Source organism: Argentina silus, assembly GCF_951799395.1.
Source record: "Argentina silus genome assembly, chromosome: 16".
NCBI classification, from domain to species: Eukaryota; Metazoa; Chordata; class Actinopteri; order Argentiniformes; family Argentinidae; genus Argentina; species Argentina silus.
Window position 1 is genome coordinate 17879306 of NC_139670.1, and position 13430 is coordinate 17892735.

Here is a 13430-nt window from a genome sequence, read left to right on the forward strand (position 1 = left end):
AACGCATACACACTCACACACATACTCACTCCCATCATTGATGAGTACTTTACTGTACCTTATGCCTATTGTGTTTTGTTTTGTATTATTCTTTTTAATTCCTATCCTTATATTTACACGTCACTGTTGAGAGGTTGCTCCTTACAAGCATTTCGTTGTACCATTTCTATCTGTCCTGTGCATATGATAAATCAACTTAATTGATTTATTGATTTGATTTGACTTGATTTAAAACGCATTGAAATAATATAGTTGGATGAATAATTGTCCATCTATTGAATTTGATTTCATAAAAGATCATACAGTACTAGTATGCCTGGGGCTGCAAAAATTATATTCGTACATGCCACGTCAAGCATATTTCATTACTGGGCCCTAGTTATGACTTCGTTACATCTTAATGGTCCCTCCTAAAGACCTCTTCACCCCCACTACTCCCCTGTACAAGTTTCTCTACTATTAATACAAAAAAAGGCCCCATATGACCCCTGGTCTGAGCATTGATTACTTATCTTATGATGACTGATGGATAGATGATTCAGTTACTTAAACAAATGTATTTGTTGTAAGTCGCTTTGGATAAAGACGTCTGCTAAAGGCCGTAAATGTAAATGTAAATGTTACGCCTACCATTGAAAATGCCAAATCGCCTTCGCTCATTACACAGCCATTTGACCACGGATTTTTAAAGCCACTGCGTACGTCTGCTCACCGCGGCAATGACTACACATCCCCTGAATAGTGAAAACAATTAGTTGGTTAGTTAGTTAGTTAGTTAAGCCGTTTTCGTCTACCAGGTACCTTAAAACTGCTTTAGTCAGACATACAGCAATTTCTACACAACCGATGAAAATGCGGCCTTTTCAGGCCCCATCAGGTAATGTCTCAGAGCAAGTGCATGGAGACCTGAGAGAGTTATCGCCCATATAACTCTCTCAGATCTCGATGCAAAATGCTAACTGTTCTGATGTATGGTGAAGACCAAAATGCTAACAGTTTTGATGAATGCTTGTCTAACGTGAACCTTCCAACTAAGCTGTTGCAAGATACAGCAGCAATAACAACCAGCAACACTGCATGGTGTGAATGTGCTGCCCCGCTACGTGGATGGATGGATGGATGGATGGATGGATGGATCAGAGCTTGGCTACGATGTTTGCTGAGATCCATAAACTAAAAGGTTTAGTAAAACACTAGGTGGTTTGAGTGTGATTACTATAACTATTTTACCCGGCCATAGCTAACAACCTTATCATCACATAGCTGGCCCCCATTGGCTACATAATCATAGCTAAACTTTAACTTTAGCTTTAGCCTAGAGGACTGGACGGTATGTATGGGAAATGTAGGCAGATCATCGCTAACCGTAACTGCTGTTGGTTTTTCAATGCCTTTTATAATGCCGGAGTTTGTACAGTAATGACGAGCAATAAAATGATCTAGCTACGTCCAGCCAGTTCATTATAATCTTGCCCGCAAAGGTTTGCATGTTATCGGGAAGATAGTTTTATGGGTCGTTATTACTGTACAAACTCCGAGCATTAGAAGCCTCGGGCTGATCATTTACCACATTCATTTACTGTGTTTTCAGACGAGGTAGCTGCTAGCTAGATAGCTAGCGAACTCCATGCATAACATTAAAAAAAACAATAATGAATGAATGAATGAATGAACCAAGAATGGATGTAAAACGTTTCTCTAATGAATCAGTTTAATAAAACATGAATAGGCTGTGGCCATACTATAGCCCCTGTCAAATAAACACACTATTTCCAACAAGAGAAGGGCATTGAAAAACAGAAGCAGCTAGGGGTTAGCGTTGTTCCCATCATAGTTTACTGTTTGTGGTTTACAGAAGGAGATCCTTATGTATCAGTAGTAAATAACTACATTATTTATACTGTCCAAACTTATCGCTAATGATCTACATCTACATTTACATTTATGGCATTTAGCAGACGCCTTTATCCAAAGCGACTTACAACAAATACATTTGTTTAAGTAAGTGAATCATCTATCCAACAGTCATCATAAGATAAAGTAATCAATGCTCAGACCAGGGGCCATAGGCAGTCACAATGCTAGAACTTTTTACTTTTTTTTGATCTGCAACATTCATGCAATTTGGTAAAAGAAAATCCATAATATTATGTCACTATCTCACAGGCCTATTGGTTGCATGTTGCTCACCTATTGTGGCTGAAGTTTTGTTTTGTATCCAAACATATTAGCCTAGTTCTTAAATGGTTGCTCTAATAGGATTATTAATTGTCTCACAGGTGATGGGATCCCATTTTTGTAATTTACAAAATTACCTTCCGGGTGTAAAAACCATGGAAATGAATGACCAGAAACTACTTTTTAAGTGAGAAGTTATGGCTTGTCAAAAGCTGCAAAAGACAGGAAATTCTAAATGAGCACCACCAGCCATAACTTCACCTATGCACTAACAAGGTTTTCCAGCACAAAGCTTTGATACCTGCTATAGTGCTGTATGTTGGTCTACTGTACTTCAAACAACTTGTACTCACCACTGGGCAGGTTGCTTAGGATTCAAAGCTTCTCTCAAACAGTCTAAGTCATCCTCTTAAGCGTGATACTACAAACTCATAGAGGTTATGCTGCATACAGAAGAATATGCAGGACAGTTTTCCACTGAATAAGTCTGTTGTGCCCAACCGAAAATCAGTCCTAAAAGTCAATCCTGGATGCTGACTTAGCGGCTTCTGTGCCCCTGCTCAAGCTAAAAGGCTGAGGAAACACTGATGCAGGTATATGTTTGGTGGTTTACACACATCATTTATTTGTATATGATAGAACGTAAGTCTATCCATATTCTAATTGTAACACGACCAGACTTAGTGTGCAACAGACACACATATAAACACGATGACTACACAGGCATTATTAGCCTACTTGACACAAAGTGGCTTTATTGTCAATTCTTCACATGTCAAGACATACAAAGGAATCGAGAGGACGTTTCTCACTCTCCCACGGTGACACAGACTTGATGTCAATCCAATGATCTGAAAAAGTACTTGGGTAATTATATTTACAGACCATGTTTCTTCTTTGTTACACAGTGACTGATATAACAGGTCCAGGAAACCTTTACATGATGTATGGATAATTACGGTGATCTTTGTGGTAGTAAACTTGATATCACACAGGGTTACAGACAGGAATACATATTTAAAGCTTCTCTAACCTTATACTGTCACAAAGGCATGTGACTGTACCCAAAACATTACCACATAACAGTGAACAATGAGAGGAAAAGGATCCTGTGTTACATGGACCGAGTGAAATCTACAGTGCATTGGACTATATTGAGTTGTCTCTCTTCTATTCATTGCATTGTAATTCCCCACCATGCTGTATTGAAAACAAATTCCACCAACCTTGGTTGTGTGGCAATAAAAGGAACTTTTATATTGTCATGCAAAATATAAATTACTATCTTGGAGAAAACTCTCTAAGAGTATGAATTAGACTGTTTGAGAGATACTTTGAATCCTAAACAACCTGCCCAGTGGTGAACATATTGTTATAAAGTAGACCAACATACAGCACTATAGCAGATATCAAAGTTGTGTGCTGGGAAACCTTGTTAGTGCATAGGTGAAGTTATGGGTGGTGGTGCTTAAGATATTCAACATAGCCTATAATTAATGACACAGGTTCATCTTTCTGAGGCATCAATGTAGGAACAATCTCAGTATCCCGAGGAAACGTCAACGAGTTCATTCTTACCGGTTTCCCTCGTGACTGATAAAACATTGCATAAGGTCAAAATAGCTGACCTTACAGCTTTAAATAATGATCATACTGAAACTACCTATGCATAATTAAGATACGAACATCAAAAATGATGAGTTCGTCGACAACTACAAATAAGTTATGTTCACTTTGAACACATTTTTCTGTTTAATCCAGTTCCTATCCGTAATTTATGATCAATTATCGCTCATCGTTTCCTTGTTCTCTTGCGCTGCGATCACGCTTCATTCGCCTCTCGAATAACGGGATGCAAAATACATGGAAGGAAACAAGGACCTGCATTTAGATCACATCATTAACTAATGTGTTATATTACGCCTAAACAAATTAGTCATCCTTGTGCTTTGAAAAGCTCTGTCCTCTCAAGATATACCGAAGAACATTTGCAGATGATAATCAGTCTCCAAACCCCAGCGAAAAGCGGCAATAACCTACATGAGGGCTATTATTACCAATGCACTGGGGCGATCTAGTCTAAACACACCCGCATGGCTTGTCAACAACAATCATCTTATGTTCATATTCATAAACAAGGACGAGTTTCCAGTAAAAAACCCCACTACTGCTGTCTCTGTAACATGCTGCTTATTAGTGTTCCGCTCGCCTATTATGCAGAGATGGAACTGTATGCAGAATCGGAGATAGAAACACTACATTGGAACTATAAACGGCTCAGGGATCTGTCCCCAGGCTAAGGTGAAATCACAAGTAACATTCAGGTCACCAGAAGGCTCGGACGACAGTAGATACAGTGCATGGTTCTAGAAATAGGAAGAAGAGCCCCTGAATCTGTGAATTTCTGCAGGAAATGTTCTTTCTATTACACATACAAACGTCCTTGCTGCAGGTCCTGTCAGAGCCATAATCGGTTAATAACGCGTATTGCAATATTGTAGACTCCAGGACGTTTAAATAAATAAAGAATTTATCGAAGCATCAACACAACGTTATTATTTGTCTGTAAGCAAAAGTGGATCCGATAACGAGATTGTCTAGATTTTTTAACGGATATGAATTATGTAATCGCTTCTCTATAGGCGCATGCACCCGTTCATTTATGAATTTGATAGGACTCTTTCCCATTGAACCTTGACAAAAAAATGTACTGTTTGAAACAGGGTGGCGTGAAAAAATATTAGATTAAAATTTCATACATTTTTGGGGTCCTAGATTTGTACTATTTCGATTTCATATTGACGCATGGCGAGGTACACTGCGCGTAAATATTGCCATCTTCCAGGACCGTTTGCGATCCATTCAAGCCAACAAGTTTGAGAGAATGTTGAGTTTAATCAAGTCACAACGTCGCGATGGAGCCCCTCTCACTCCTGGTATTATCTACTCTCTAATGTCTTATCTATTTATTCCTTGGTGATTGAAGCCAAAGTTACAGATATGTTTTGTAATATATGATGATGATGATGATGATGATGATACATGAATACAGGAAACTTTAACACAATAGTTAATATATTTTATAAATCATAATCATATTGCTCCCTCTGTGCATTTCTTTTTGGAAGGGTATAGATATAGCAACATCATATGGTGATCGTAATGATTTGACGTGTCTCTATTCATTCAAGTGCGGTCTACTTTTGTGTTGTGCTTGCTTTATGTGCTCTGTAATGTGTGAAATTAATGACTTATTGCTGTTTCCGCAGTGGGTAGGCTCACCTTGCGGATTGCACGGACCTTATATTTTCTACAAGGCATTTAGATTTCACCTTGAAGGCAAACCAAGAATTTTGTCCCTTGGCGACTTTTTCTTCGTAAGATGTAAGCCAGAGGATCCGATTTGCATAGCAGAGCTCCAGCTGTTATGGGAAGAAAGGACGACCAAACAACTTTTATCCAGCTCCAAACTTTATTTTCTCCCAGAAGACACCCCCCAGGGAAGAACTGTCAGTCATGGAGAGGTGATTACAACAAATATTTTGTTCTGCATGCTTTGTGTGACAGCCTTAATGCTTGTTTGAACAACCTTTAAAATAATTAAACCGAGCTGCCGGTGAGATATGACCTATATGGAGCTATCTATATTCCGCTTTCTGTTTGCTTTGACACAATAACACGTACGTAGCATATTTCCTATAATGTAAGTCATCTGATCTGGGTATTCATACGACAGAGCCTACTAATGTTGAGTAGTCAATTACATGCAGTGTACTCTTTACACAGTCCTCTTGTTCGACTGCTGAATGGTCATTTTTTATCCGCTATAGTTTTGATAAAAAAGATACGCGCTACTGCCAAAAATGCCTTATCTCTGCCACCATTGTGATTGTGATATTGTAAAGTTGTTACACTGTTTCATGTCAGCGTTTAGTAACAGTGCGGAAATTGCGCCCGATATCCTTCGCCTTATTTAGGCAGTGTTGTGTAAATTGGGTGATGAATGGCTTGGCAATTTAATGACAATTTGGAATTGTTTATTGTCATGGGCGTTTTGAAACGCAAAATGAACACATTAGAGCGTGAACGATCGTGCACAAGATTTCAGACTTCATCGACAGCTCGTAATGTAATGTAATGATATAGACACGAATTTGCTCCGTTCCCATAGACAAGAAGTATTGTAAGCGGACATTTTCTCCATACGCGCTCAAATGCTCTTGGTCAGTAGGAATTGATTAATAATGGCAAGCTGATAAAGCGGCCAGCTGCGCGGCCTTAAAGGGAACGAGTGACATTTATGAAGGTTATTATGTCAAAGTGCTGCAGCTTCATTTCGTGTCGCTGATAGGCTTTGCTATCAGTGCAATTTGCGAGAAAGGAAACTATGTGCGTTGCTCAGGAACACTTAACCCTTCCAGTGCCAAACTTGAGGAGTTGCCCCCGCATTATCAGCGCTATTGCAATAATGTAATGCAATATGGAATATGGCGATTTCATGGAAACAGCTGCTGTCCATATATCGGTATTGCACTGTATTAAGGGGATATCTGTTTCATCTTGTACTGCTGGTGTAATCATTCAGCCAGATTACAAAGAAAACAACTCCCCTCTACTGAACTTTTATTGTACTTTCCCCCCCTGAGGAGTCGAGTATCAAATTTCCTTTTTATAATAAGCAACAGGTTTTATGTGCTGTCTGCCTTAAAGAAATGGCAAGATTATATTGCAGAATATATGATGATATTATGATAGAATTCATAAACTGTTTGAATCGACCTTGAGTTCATTGGTGTTTATACAAAGTAACGAGGCGGAATTTAGGAAAAACATAAGACTTAACCTTCTGTTTCCTCAGTTGATCAGAGCCTGTCCTCTTTTTTACTGGTCATCTGCTCCCACTGCCCCTCCCCCCCCGCACGAAGCAATGCGAGTGATTTGCTTTTCAAATGTATTGAGTTTACATGATTGGTGTTCCCACGACAGCATGGAAGATTGGATTACATGACCAAGGACAATGCATCACTAAAGCATTATTGAGCATACTTTAGCAATGGGATATGGTAGAGTTATTGTAGCGTACATTTAATGATCAGTATGTAATCAATGATCAACCCCTATTCTGTAACATGATGATTTGTTGACCTAGACTGTGTATGCCTCCGCCATTAGGTATTGAGTGTTTTAAATGCTGTTGGAAAATGAGAGACATATGGGGAATCTGAATAACAACGTGATTGAGTGTCAACCTGGCCACCTGCTGTAATCTGAGCTCCCCAATGTCACTGCCACTCCATAGATGATGCACTCAGCACATTGTCCAATTGAATTACATTTGCATTTGCACAGAATAATCCACATGCCTATCGATAGAAAAGAAACATAATGAGCTTTTATAGGTGCATGGAACATATTTGTCGAGGAAGAATGTGGATAGTGATACATTATGCGTCCTTTTTATAATCTGTTCTGTTGTCCTTGTATGGATTCCAGTGATATATCTATGCCATAGTTTTTGATTCTAAGACCATGACATAAAACATGATCTCATTTTAAGAGTTTCCCCCAAATGGGATTCAGCATAGCAAACTATGTTCCTAATATTCATCGTGGGTTCAATACATAGGCTAAGACTGCTAGGATAAAAGAGGCCACCATGTTTCCAGATGCCTTTTTGTTCTACACCCAGGTGATGTAATTTCCCTTCTGGCTTGAGTTAGTCATTCATTAGTTCAATAGCAGAGGCAAGAGCAGCAACAGGCTTTCTGCAGTCATCTCATTCTGGCAGCCGGCCTATAGAATTTAACACTTATAGCTGGAGCCTAGAGAGGGCAACATTACACCCTGGTTCAGACATGTGCTGTTTTTACTTTTGTTCAGCAGACTTGGATCTTCCTCTTCCCCAAGAGCACATGCCTGTCAAATGATTAGGAAGGGACTGAATTTAGATAGATGTACTTTTCCTCTGAAGTGAACCATTTGCATTCGGGGTATTTCCTGTTGTGAGAGCGTGCTCTTCAGATTGGCATTTTTCTCCATTGTTGCATGTTTATAAATCATTTATCAGATTGAAGGGCACAGTATTTTTATGAGTTGTGTTTGAATAGAAACAAAATGCCTTGGTTGCAACACTGAACTGCTCATGTCCTTGGTTTCTATGTTAATTGGACCCAGTTGTTCAACAGCTTTGGAACTCTTGAATATCAGCTCAATGACTGCAGCCAAGCTGTTGCTGCATTAGCAGTCCTTTTGAATAATGCTTGTGTGTCATAAGGGCAGAACTAAAACAGCTTTGTTTATTATAAATAGATCCCCTGTCAGATTCCATCAACCGCATAGCAGTCGCTGTATTTATATTCTTTTGCATACCATAGAGACACATTTAACTTAAATATTGCACATAAAAAAGCTCTAGCCTATATAGGTTGATTTGAGCCATGGATTCCAAACAAGGTCCCCTACAATTCCACTGCAGTGTGGTTTGAGGGAAAGCAACAAGATGGTGGTAATGTCTAATTAGTTCTCTCTCTCAGTTGTTATTTGGATTACAAAAACAGTCAGGCTTGTGACTTGGGACTGTAGCAGAGAAAATGCGTGGCACGGATCCAGACACATCTTGGCTGCTTGGCAAAAGTCCATGCTTGTGTTTGAATGCCTGGAACGTATTTATAGTTCAAATTAGATGGTCAGCTTTTTTTTCTCCAAAGGTAATATTCTTCAATGTGACATTTACAGTTTGAGTCAGAGCGAGTTCCTGAATTCAGCATGCAAGTGTGACATGCATTCTTATCTTTGTTATAGCTGTAAGTGAAAATGAAACTGCTCTTTAGAGAGGGAGTGAGTGGGAGGGTAGTGAAATGTTACAGTAATCCCAGTATAACAATGATACAACACATGATACAGCATTATAACATTTTAAGTACTGTATAAAGACAACCAGTTTAAAAGTTGTGAGACAACTATCTTGTTTGTCATGGACCCAAATGCAGATTAACAATATAATCCTCAAATATTATGTTTCATCTAGTGTCTTAAAATAATGGCTTTATCTTACTGCCATGGTCAAATGTTGCATCTAACATGACCAAGTCATTAACTCAGGCTCTTAGCGAGATCAATTATTGGACGGGGGAACATACTTCATTTAACTTTTAACTGGACTAAAAGACTTCCTTTGCGTCTGCTAGACACATTTTTCATGTTACCAGGTCAATAATTCAATAGGCATGCAAGCAGGTGTACAAATCTGCTCTGACCTGGGGAATTCTTACCCTGACCCCGAGAGCCAGTGGAGTGTAACATTCTCAGCATGACACTGTTTGTGAGGCGCTCTCTCCACATTACTTTACTGCACAGCTTTGGGCGGCTAATGCTTCAGTTCCCCCCAGTCTAAAGTGTAATTACAAGGAGCCAATTGTTTTGCAGCACTCCAGACTTAAAACATGGAAACATTTTACCGAATGGAATTGATTCTTCTCAGAACATCATTTAACAACCCAAAGGTAAACAAAAGCAGCAGGAACTTCATTATAGTTTCCAAATCAAACCAGCTAATAAAATGGGAGTTTGTGTAATATTTCAATCAATCCCATGAGCGGTGTCGGGTCTTCAAAGCGGCAGACTAAAGCACATGATCTCATAGTAAAGTTTGCTGTGTCGCCATTAGGATTAACAGTGTTTGACCCACTTAGTTTTATAGGAGCATGAAAACAGATGCCTTAGCACTGAAATGATTATTGTGCAGATGGCTGGGACTCTAGAATGTAAAGGTTGATCGTTTTCAGAGACTCCTAGAGAGTTGGCCATTTTGTTATGAATGAGTCAAATCAGTTTTTTGGAAGAACAGCCCTATTTATGCCACAACATGTTTAGACCTTTGTCATTCTTATGATGGAACCCCTACATAGTTTTAATCAGCATACCTCTGTGTGGCTCTTGAAAATGAAAATTCTACTGCATCATAACAAGATTATACAAGTAAATAGATTGGTGCAATGCAATCTTGATCATGCAACTGCATCATGAAAAATACCACATTTAGCTTTCTAATGAGATAGGTACGCTTCTATACCTCAGATGATTCTATCCTCCAATGAAAGCTATTGTGTGAGAGGATTAAACAAAAGAGTCATTTTTCATGTTCTGGACATAAAAGGAAGCTAATTAGAAATGGTTTGATCAGCAAAAGCTGTACCTGATTCTGCCGACAGATGCAAAAGGCATAGCCTTGGTAAAAACAAGAACATCAACTAAGCCTGTAAACCTTATGGAGTCTGTATTCTCTGTGATCTATGTTTGCTTTTATTGGGTCACTTGGGGGGAAAATGTGAAGGGAAAATGCAAAGAAAGCAGTTAATGCATCCATTGGGTGTGCAATGTGACTACTACAGCATATGAGAGAGAGAGAGAGAGAGAGAGAGAGAGAGAAGTGGAGTCAGTCATAATGCATGATCAAGGGTTCTCTGAAATACTGACATCTGGTCTCCAGCTTCTCTCCTCGACCAAGACCCCTCTGTTATCCTGTGCCAGGTTACAAGCAGCACTTTATTGCTTTTTCTTTTTTTAATGAATCATGTATTTATTTGGCAGATGCACATATCAGTGTATGGGTCAATATCAAGATTGCTCCATGAAATCAAGGAATATTTTACAATTCGATCATGCCTATGATCAGCGGTGGTTCCAAAGGAAAAAGAGAGAGCATCTTTCAAACTGTCTGTATTGATTTTCATCGAGTGATTTATGAACAATTATTTGCATGAACATTCTGGACTTAATAATGTTTCACCAGCACAATCCAGGCTGCAGGACTGTAGAAGTACTTCCATTATGCAGCACTGGTACAGTACCCAGCGCTGTTTTCTGTTGGAGATGTTTTGTTTGATCGGAAATTCAGGAGTTGGTTTTGCTGCTGATGTGACTGACTGTGTTTGAACCCGGGTCTCCTGCTCACACTAACACCAGCCCCATACCTCCACCACACTAACACCAGCCACATACCGCCACCACACTAACACCAACCTCATATCACACTAACACCAACCTCATATCACACTAACACCAACCTCATATCACACTAACACCAACCTCATATCACACTAACGCCAGCCTCATACATCCACCACACTAACACCAACCCCATACCTCCACCACACTAACACCAACCTCATATCACACTAACACTAACCTCATATCACACTAACGCCAGCCTCATACATCCACCACACTAACACCAACCCCATACCTCCACCACACTAACACCAACCTCATATCACACTAACACCAACCTCATATCACACTAACGCCAGCCTCATACATCCACCACACTAACACCAACCCCATACCTCCACCACACTAACACCAACCTCATATCACACTAACACCAACCTCATACATCCACCACACTAACACCAACCCCATACCTCCACCACACAACACCAATCTCATACTAACCCTAACCTTCCCAGTGTGTCTAAAGCTAAATCAATCCCTCCTCTTGCAGGATGAGATCATCGCTGTGTCTGAGAAAGTCATCGTGAAGTTACAGGATCTGGTCAAATGGACGGTGTGGGACTCGTCGGGGTGGACGCGGGGGCTGAAGGCGGTACCCCTCAAACCCACGGTGCTGAGAGAGCTGGGCAAGAACGGACAGAAAGACACACTCCACAGGTACAGGGAGTCTACACTCAACAGTGGCCTCAACTTCAAGGACGTCTTAAAGGAGAAGGCTGAACTGGGTAACTATGTCATATTATTTATGCACTCGCATCTCTGCGGTTACCTCCGTTTTTAGCATGCAGTGTAAGAGGAATACAGTATGATGAAGTACACACTATTTTTACAAAAAGCATGGGTTTTTGGCAGAGGTGAAAGACTAGTATTCTAAGACCTGCAATCAATCAAATGGATTATTTGATCTCAAATGTTTGCACCCTGCTTTTAGTGTTCATTTATCCGTTGTTGAGTTGGAGAGCTATGATGATGTTTGACATTCGCTTTGATTAACTTGTGCTTTCCCAGTGGTTTCACAATGTTTTGGACTATTTTGAAGCATTGATTATTGTAACATATGTTTGTAAGAAGGAAAAGAGTGGAGAGCAGCCCAACAGAACACAAGAACTTGAATTACAGTATCCCCTAAAAGATAGAGGTATTCCCTAGCATAGCACACCATATTCAACATGATACTTGACTTTCTCTCCTGTTTATCTTTGGGTATTTTGAGCAATGCGCTCTCTAAATTATTATTTTGGAGGTCGAGCTTCGCCGCAATGTGGAGTAACCTTTTGAATGCTGATAGCGCACACAGCAACTGCATAATTGACTGTCAAAGTGAAAGGTTATAGTTATATTTTGCTTTATTGCAGTGTAGGGTGCAGTTTAAAACGACACGACATGCATTTATACATCTGTAACATGCCTCAGTTATCACACAGTGCTTCACAGCTGAATATAAGAGCTCCAGTGTAAGGTTTATGGCCTTATAAACATGTCATTTTTGGCTGCATTCCTGTGTAGCAGATACCTGCTCAAAGCTGGGAAATGGCCCTACATGGATATTCAAGATTCTGTAAACTGCACCCCCCAGCCCCCCAACTCAATCAGAACTAAGGGCCAAAACTGCAACCTGGTGCTATTTTGTCTACTGTGATAAATATGAACACTTAGGAAAGCTATTTTTAACCATGGTGAATTGTGCTTAACAACCACACCAGAGCTACATTATATTCCTTTTGTGAATGCTATAATTATGCTGCGATAGATCTTTTCACTCCCACAGTTACTGAAATTTGCATATGGTTTTGTCTCAGTCCATGGAGCCAAATGTTAAATTGCCCTTGAATCCTTGGATCGGCTGATGTATTAGATTTCTATGCAGAGATTAGATAGAACAATCAATAATGGATGCTTTGTCACTGAAGCTTACATGAAGCTACAGCTGTGAATGTGAATCAATAGGAAACTCAACTTATTTATACTGTCAGCCTTGCAACCTTATTATTTTTGAGCATTGTGTTTAGACGTTTTTGTGATGTTAATAAGTTGCTTTTTAATGACTATATTAGCTTGTTTGCGTTGTCAGGGTACTAAATGCAGTTACTCAAAGTGCCTCCAGATCCGCTTGGTAAGCGAAATATCCTGGCAGAGGACCAGAGGCCATCTCTCTCGTTTAAATTTGCTTTCTTTGTTACCCAGAGAAAGAGAGGGATCATTCAGCCATGCAGGCCTTTTCAATTGCAGAAAGCAGACTT

General features: G+C 39.7%; 1 protein-coding gene across 1 annotated transcript in view; it reads left to right on the forward strand.

Moving 5' to 3' along the window:
* Window positions 1–5093: 5093 nt before the first annotated feature.
* The window catches only part of arid5b (AT-rich interaction domain 5B), a gene marked incomplete at its 5' end in the record, with an annotated part of 69482 nt that continues 61145 nt past the window's right edge, over window positions 5094–13430 (forward strand). The window contains 3 exons of the mRNA XM_083686931.1: window positions 5094–5114; window positions 5448–5702; window positions 11681–11915. Of these exons, the coding sequence (XP_083543057.1) occupies window positions 5094–5114; window positions 5448–5702; window positions 11681–11915 (511 nt within the window). The remainder of the gene's footprint in view (window positions 5115–5447; window positions 5703–11680; window positions 11916–13430) is intronic.